The sequence below is a fragment of the Neltuma alba genome, unplaced genomic scaffold (genome assembly GCF_004799145.2).
Source record: "Neltuma alba isolate B1F8T4 unplaced genomic scaffold, ASM479914v2 tig00010210_pilon, whole genome shotgun sequence".
NCBI classification, from domain to species: Eukaryota; Viridiplantae; Streptophyta; class Magnoliopsida; order Fabales; family Fabaceae; genus Neltuma; species Neltuma alba.
This window is the reverse complement of record NW_021635146.1, coordinates 395,015-403,976: the sequence shown is the minus strand read 5'-3', so window position 1 is coordinate 403,976 and position 8,962 is coordinate 395,015. Positions and strand designations below refer to the sequence as shown.

The following is an 8,962-nucleotide window of genomic DNA, read 5'->3' as shown; positions in this document are numbered from 1 at the left end:
TATGACATTATATAACCTGAAATCACTTTTTTTTTTAAACTTGCATCAACAGATAATTTGACAAGTAATAGGGCTATGACTGATAAGTGATAAATGGTGTATTAACAATGAAGAGTACAAATAATTACAACTGATTACACATCAAAATCTAACATATTCATTTATAGCTTCATAATGATTTTTTGTTGACTGTTCTTGATAAATTTGTAGGATATTCATAATTTATAGCTGGATATTCTAGAAGCAAAGGCAAGGAAGTGGAGTTACCCTGAAAGAATACATGTTCTATTATGGAACTTTCAATTATGCTTTAAATTTTGTAAGTTTGTAAATTTATCATGGATGATTGTATGAGTTAATAACTTTATTGTTATATAAAGTATAGCCGAGGTATAGATATGTATTGATATACATGATGAATGGCTTAATTATGGCACAAATGCCTAAATAATGGCATTAAAAGGGTAAGAAAATAGCTTAAAATACCATAACTTAGTGAACATGAGATCCTAAACAAATAGACAAATGTTGCCATAAGATTTTGCAGGGTAAAAATGCTCATCTTGAGCTTTAAATAGAGTGATAGATCACCTAAACTAGAGTCATATATGAAAAGTTATGAACTTTTGAGGTTATGGTAAAAAAATCTAGAAAAGGAAAAATTTACCAAATGAAGAGTATATATTTGGGCTAAAACGGCAAAGCTATGAATCCAGTGAGTATTTTTCCTATGCAAAAATTGAAAAGGCTTCAAATAAAACTTGAAACAAGCTTATTTCGATTTGTTTAGAATTAATTATGAATTTTCAAAGTTGGTCAAAATTTCAAGATTATCTTGTGAATAGTAACTTGAAAAGGCCAAGTGACTTGATATCTTTATGTGACATTTTGTCTTCAGTGACCATCAATTGTATGATATTAGTACATGATGGTTATGACGAATAACCATCATGTAAGACATCCAATTTTTTTTTTTTTTTTAATATAATAGGGGATTGCTGATCGGCATTGCAATCAAGAACCAAAATGATAACAACCAACCAATTACTTACATGATAATGTTATTCTCAGCGAAGTAGCAGTGGCTCGTTTTCTTTTCCTATTGGTCTTTGCTTTATTAATGTCTTTTTAACTTGAATTAAACTTTTCTTCATATTGTGAAGTTTTTTCCTCTTTGAAATCTATATTCCTTTATTATGATCATGCCTAGCATACAAAGCATCATCTTTGTTAAAATTTATTCCAAAGGATGTCCCATAAAATATAGATCATCCTTAACTCCATTGTCCCCATATCTCATCTTGTTTTCGTCATTTATTTTATTGCCCAACAAAATAATAAACCATTCATTAGTAGCAGAATTTGGGACATAGAAAACTTGTCTAGTGTGAGAAGATAAAATGAAAGGCTTTTCTTTATGTCCTTCTTTATTCAAATTCAATTGTATCAACCCTAGTTAACCTACAGAGTTAAAAATGACTCTGAAGCAATGTTGCCATTGATTTAACCTTGTCCTAACATGCCGTAGGAATTAAAATCAACAATCCCCAAGAGATGCAACAAGTGATTTGGATTGTTTCACTTGAGGAGCCTTTATTCGAATCCTAAGTTAATTAAGTGATGGGAATGCAAAATTGACAACGACAAAATCAACATGTATGCATGAACTCAATAATATTTTTAGTATAAAAATGGAATGGAATAGATGGGAATGATAGAAATGTATAGGAATGGATATCTTGAGACTTGGTTAAGTGGTGGGCTTTGGTTCATTTCATTAGGAGTTGGAATGCAATTAGGATTAGATTAATGCACTTTCCCTTTGATTAAGTTCTAATTAATGGAATGCACCTAGCATTACTATGCCATGCACTTATTTTTTAATCACCTTAATTAATGAAACAACCATCATTGCAAAACTCCAAGCAAGCACAAAATGTAGAATCAAACAACATAATAGACCATCACTTAACTCAATTGAGATATGAATTAATATAACAAAGTACTCAACCACAAAAATTTTAATCCAAATACATATAATCTAGTTCAATATAATGGAGTCTCAACAACATATACATCGATATATGCATTGCAGGAAGAATTTGGAAATACATTGCAGAACAAAACATAAAATAGAACTAGAAACTCCCCTAATCAAGAACCAAAGCTCTGACCACCATCACCCCTACTCAAGAGATGTAAGGAACCTCAACCATACAGCCACGTCCAAGGGAGCGCCAAACAACAACACCATTCATGTAGCCATGGAAGAAGATGGAAGAGTGAAAGAAAAAGGTGGAAGACGAAGGAATGATGGGGGAATAAAATAAGAGAGTGAAGGAACTATGCTTAGGGTTTTGAACCTAGTCTCTTGAAGTGGTAACCAGTCAACACCATTCAAGAATTGGGGATTAAAGGAATATTGCATAAGACTTTCAATTATGCATATGACCCTTTTCGAATGTATCATTTGTAGCTACATTAAGGATATGTTTCTCACTACAAGGAAAAATAGATTCCATAACACTAATTTACAGCGATTAAAGGTAAAAACTCTATTAAAAAAAGTGATAGTGTTTTTGTAATTAAGTTTTGGTAAGTGTTGACTCTCACGGTTCTCTTAATAACCATCGTAAAAAGTCCAATCCTAGGGTAAAAAAACTTCCTGACATTTTAACTTATGACGACGTTTGCTAAAACACCATCATAATCACTTTTCACAGCAGTTAATTGAATAACTGTTGTCATAAATACTTTTAACCGAAACTGTCGTTAAAAGTCATTTCAAAATACTACCCTAATCACTCTGGCACGATAACTCTCACTTTTTTACACAATACCGTGGTCTTTCTTTTTGCCTCAGCACTGTCAAAACTTCCTCCTCCCACTATTTCCTATCAAACCTCATCATTCTCACTGTGTTCTGCCATTGTTTCGCTGTCTTTCACTATCATTGGTTGATCTCGCCGTTGAGAGAGCTTGTTTTTTAGATTTTCGCTGTCTTCTACACCAAGAGTATGCTCTAACTTCTTCCTCTTGCTTTTTTTTTTTGGTATTGTTTTCATTGTTTGATGATAAAAAGTATCTATATTTCAAATGGATTGCTTGATTTCGGTTTTGAAGCGTTTGTATTGGTTGTTTTGATTATTGTTAGTGCTTTGAGAGTTGGATTACATTTTTGATTAATCTATATATCATATTGGCATTGAATATGGATATTATGTGATCCGTCATATTAGTGACATTATTGAGACAGGGGTCACTGAAAAATTAGACGAGGTAAATAGAATTTACACAATTGTTCTGTAACTCTTTAAATTTTTTTTTTCACATTTTTAATTCTTAGATAATGGTTTTGTTCCTTTTAATTTTCAGGCATTTTAAAATGACAACAAATATTAACCTGACAAAATCAACACAATGAGGGATGATTTGGCAAAAACATTAACTGAGTTCATGGGTTGATAAACAATTACTATAATTGAGTTGTCAAGTCTGGTAGATGACAAAGTTTTGGTTTCATTCCTTCATTAATGGTTCAATAGGTTTTTTAGTTTGTTGTTCTTTAGATTTAGTTGAACTAGAGATTGGTTAAGTTATTGATTAGGCTTGGTTGAATTTGGATTGAAAACTCTGGCTATGTTAGCGTTAAATTTGATCGTTAGTATTGAATTGTACATTGAGTTTTAGTTGAATAAGGTTTAGTTCAGTTGTTCAATTTTACAATTTTGGTGTTAACATTGAATTGCTTTGCCATTGAATTGGTTTGCTAGCTAGAATTAGTCTATTTTGGTTTAATTCAATGCGGGGAGGTTATATATATGTGTGTGTGTGAAAACAAGCACTTTCCATAGCAATTATTTAGATAACCGCCAATGAAAAATATTTTCCATAGTGGTTTTAACATTTACAGAGGACTTTTTCACGACAGTTAACTAAAAAACTGTCCATAAAAGTCATTTTTCATGGCGGTTTTATAATCACAGTGAAATCTTTTGTTTATTACGTCGACAACATTGACACTGCTTATAAAATCGCTGTTCAAAAAGCTTTTTTAACTGCCGTAAAAAGCATCTTCTAGAATAGTATTTGAAGTCTAGATTCCAATTCGTCTTCATGATCAAGTATACTTTGGTAGAACTTCAACGTGTTACAAATGTTTATATCATTTATATGGGACTCCCAATTCTAAGTTGGTTTTGTTCCCATTTCATTCAAAACCAATTTGGATAGATGCCTATTTTTCCTCTTTTGAGAATAAAATTAGTGGCACAAGTTTTTTCATCAACTCCTTCTTGAACTTTTTACCATGCATCATTACAGTACGAGGATTTCTCAAAAGGTGTATTACAGCAAGATAAATGTTACTAACCAATAACGTGATTCTCACTAAGCATACACCTAAGTCAATTTTGCCACAAATCCAGTTTGAATCAAAATCAACTATATTACGTATAGAGATGCACGGAGACAATTATAAGCATAATAAGTTTACGTCGATAATAAATAAATTTTATTCCATTACTTATTTGTTAAAAAACTAATTTTGTATTTTGTGATAACATACATGCTTCTTCATATCCACATCAACCCTGATTATAAAAATGTAAATACTAATGCCTATAACTAAGGTTACAAGAATTCAATAAAAAGGGAAAAAACTATAAAAATAGTTAAGAGATCATAAAAATAGTTAAGAGATCATACGAAACCATAAGAACTGAAGAATCAATTTTCCTACTTTAACACGAAATATCGCTCAATTTTCGCTATCCTGTAATACGTCCCTTTTACCCTTTCCTTCCTTCTCCCGTGTAGCAAGATGCCTGGCGAAAGCTTAATTCCATCCCCACGCACTGGCAAGCTAGTTCTGTGCATTCTTTGGGAAGAACATTGAAATGCAATTCACAATATCAACGGTTTCAAGTAAACTTCAGGTTAGTAAATTTTCATAGCACAAAAGAGACATTTATAAGCCACACCACATTCTACGAGTCTGAGAATCTGAGACATCAAATAGTGAAAGGCTCGTCATTTACAATGATAGTAGCCTTGTCTGAGTTTCAATACGTCTAAGGGCTAATCATTCTACCTGTCCCAATACTTGTAGCAGAGGAATAAACAACACCTATAACAAATATTCCAATATGTCTATTAAACCAGCAAAATCTTGGAAATGAAATGGTGGCAGCCAGTATTTAAGACAAAACAAAATTTCTCCATGAGTAGGAAATGGTTTTAATTCATTTTGTTGATTAGTTCGTTGATGAGATCTTCCCGGTTCCCCGTGTCTCCACCATCCTTGTATAAGGTTTTCGATCCTTGCAGGCCATCAGCTGGGTTGTTGAGTTCAAAGGGCCACAAGAAACTGGCAACTTCTTCAAAGTGTCGACCAACATTAACAATTTCATGGACCATATCTTCTATGCACACAATTCCATGCTCTCCTAATGCCTGTGAGATAAATTCGAGAAAAGTCTGTCACCATAAACAGGGGCCATTAGAGGTGAACAGGCCAAGGAATCGTAAAGCTGTGTCTTGCCTGTTCAATAATGTTATTGTCTGTCAGAGGAACTTTCTGGTTGTCTACTTTTGCGAATCCCTTCTTGTAGATCAGTTCCTTTATGGTTTTAAGATTAGGATACCTTCAAAAGAAGCAAATATTTACAAAATTATGAAGAAAACTTTACAAGGGATATTCTTTTAAATCGTGTTGAGAAATTTGTTCCCCTAAAACCAACAATGGAAGTTGAAGATACAATCAAAATAGCAATATCATGCCATCCCACACAAGTTCTAGACACCCACTGTAAATCTGAAACTCAGGAAATTAAAAATCAGATGTTCATGACAATTTTCTGCCCAAAGATAGAAAGCAACAAACAATTTCAACTTCCCAAAAAGAAATTTTGAAGTTAATGTCCAGGTTTAAAAGTGTACTGAAAATTGAGTTGTGAGAAGACTACCTTGCAATTGAACACCATAAACATGCAGCAAAACGGATAACTTGTACTATCTTAGCAAACAGCATTAGCATCCTTGAAGTGGGTAAGATAATTACAATTTATACAAACCCTTTTAAATTTTTAATTCAACTAAACCATTTATATTCCAAAACCATTATTTTTCTTTCCGTAAATATCAGCATGTAACATGTAAACACATGGAAGCTCAAAAATGATTCTTCTAACAAAAATATACAATCAGGAAAACTCATCTCTTACCCATAGGTGACATATGGTTCCACCCTCTGCAGCTTTGCCATAATCCCCACACTTGCCCTCACTAAGACAGCACTGAATATTCTTCTCAAATTCAATTTGTACAAGACCTTTCGGGTTTTTGGATGCATGTCATTTTTTCTGAAAATAATGAAAACAGAGAATTAGCACAATTTTTCATATAGCTTCAGAAGCGTTATTTTGTTGTTAACATTATTGATAAACAATAGAGGTTACCAGTATAGTCAGGATAAGAGACAGATGATACAGAGAGATCATATTCTCAAAGCATAAAAACATACCCCTGTATCCGAATGATTAATAATAACTTCGAATTTGAATTTGGCATCAACAGCTCTGGTTGTTTCTTGATCCTCTTGACCCGTCGGTTCATTCTAATAAGGTCAAGCTCCTAAATAAAAAATCATAGTTCATCACAATCATTAAACATACTCAAAATGAAAATGGCTAATTAACATATGCTAATATGCAACAACACATTACATCTATTGATTGGGAAGAGTTTTCCAATGTTCCAATGTAGTCAATACACCACTAACCATAAAAATCATAGACAATATCACTGAAAGGAAACTAAGGCCATTCTGCATATAGAAAATCTAAAAATATTGATATCAGTATGTTCTCTCTAGTTTGTTTACTATGTTCAGCATATATCAGTTCAACATTTCCAGTTCATTTTCAATTCAATATGGAATGCCTAGATGAAGCTTGGCCATCCAGCCAGGAGTGGAAATTTTTCATGAAATTAATACATGAAAATTACTTCCTACTGTTATAGAAAGCATGAACATTTGTAATGTATTGGATTCCCACACACCACCACAGTGTAGGAAGGATTCCTTCAAATATCCCAAGAAAACCATAGGGTAACAAGTAACAGCAAGCACAAAATCATTCCACATTATACAAATAGAAATATACATGTATGTATATAGAAAGAGAAAGAGAGAGAGAGAGACCTTGTTTCGATACTCAATAATGAAATCCTCAGGCTTTTTGATATAGTCCTTGGAATTCTTTTGGAACTTCTTCTGTTGAAGTTGATCCTTTTTCCTCAAGGCCAGAGCCTCGCTGCTTTTTCGTTTCTTCAAGATAATCTCTGGAATATAGTTCAAGGGCTTGGGCTCCTCCTCAGCCATGGGTGCTGCAATGACAAGAAAAATGTCGTGAATAAACCACTTCTTTTTGTCTGATAGATTGCATTATATTTTTATCATCTTTCTAAACGATGACTTGAAAAGACGGGCATTATATAAAGTATTTGTTTTAAGAGATTATTAAAATACTAAATTGCTTATTCTTCTATTATTTTGAAGGGGAAAAAAAGGTTAAACAGGGGTTGTTGGGACACCATTTTATTTGTGAAATTCCTAACACAAGTTAAGCAATGCTGAACAAAACATGGTGACACACAGGTTCACAAGGTAACTAATTCAAAATATAGTATAGAAAAGATATTTAAGTGCTTGCCGTATTTTATAATTGGATTGCGGCCATGTTATCATGCAGAATGTAATCCAAACATGTTACAATGGATTATGCAAAAGTAAAGTTCTCCCTCTTGTCTTATTTTTCATCCATGAGCATAACTGATTTAGTAATTAACAACATAAACAATGAATATATTTCATCCAAGTTCCAAAACATCAGTCCGATTCCATATAGTAAAGAGCAAACAGCACAAACTACCCATGGGAAAAAAAAAAAGGAAGAATCTCCGTGTAAGAAGATTTCTTACAGATGAAAAAAGAACACATTCATTTTTCATCACTATTCTCAGAGCTCTTTGGGGAAACAGATTTGGAGAATTTTTTTTCGAAAAAAATCAAAGAATGGTGAGACAAAGGAACCTGGGATGAAACGGCGGAGATGGTGGCGGCGTTTGGAGATGCGCCGGACGACGGTCGCGACGACTAAGCAGAGAGACCACGACTTCAACAAAGCAGGGAAACAAGGAAGAGGCAACGAGAAGCAGAGAGAGCATATAGGGTTTTTGAGTCATGGGTAGTTTTGGAATATCACACAATTTGCCGCCTTCCTTTGCCTTAAACAGTTAAACTACACCGTTTTGATTTAGGAATAGTGAGGGGTCAACTTTTTTTAAAAAAACAAAATAAGAATTTTTTTTTGTGTATTAAAATGCAGGTGAGTTGAGTCCCGAAACTCATCAAGGTCAGGACATACATCTAAATTCAAAGAGCACTTAAGAAAATACTTACAACTCACCTACTAACAAGATTCTTATATCAACAGTAGGATTCCAACTCATGACCTTGTAGGTTATGAACCGACTCTTTACTAACTAAACTAATTGGCATCCTGAAGTTTTCTTTTTTCCTAATACTTATTATCCTGAAAGATTTTTTCAGTATCACAGAGTATTCTAATATGATTTTTGGCCTAGTCAGAGCTCTAAAATAATTTTTTTAACACCTAATATCTAGCTTTGAGCACACTAAAGTATTTTTCATTACCACACAGCATGCTAAAATAACTTTTGGTCTAGTCAGAGCCCTAAAACATTTTTTTATAACACCCAGTATCTGATTTCAGCACATTAAAATATTTTTTCAATAACACGCGGTATTTTAAACTAATTTTTAGTGCATTCAATACCCTAAAATATTACGTCAAAAATTATTTCAAGAAATTAAGTGCCACTCAAAAAATATTTTATCATATTGAATATACTAATTAATTTTGCATAATAGGTGCTA

General features: G+C 33.0%; 1 protein-coding gene across 1 annotated transcript; it reads right to left on the bottom strand.

Annotated features, from left to right (window-relative positions):
* Positions 1 to 4,920: 4,920 nt before the first annotated feature.
* Positions 4,921 to 8,217, bottom strand: LOC114754844 (60S ribosomal protein L7-1). The gene is made up of 6 exons (XM_028943687.1): positions 8,096 to 8,217; positions 7,205 to 7,389; positions 6,524 to 6,633; positions 6,225 to 6,362; positions 5,543 to 5,645; positions 4,921 to 5,454 (listed from the first exon to the last, which is right to left on the bottom strand). Exons 2-6 carry the CDS (start codon positions 7,382 to 7,384, stop codon positions 5,239 to 5,241), a joined length of 747 nt encoding a protein of 248 aa, XP_028799520.1. The 5' UTR covers positions 7,385 to 7,389; positions 8,096 to 8,217; the 3' UTR covers positions 4,921 to 5,238.
* Positions 8,218 to 8,962: the final 745 nt, after the last annotated feature.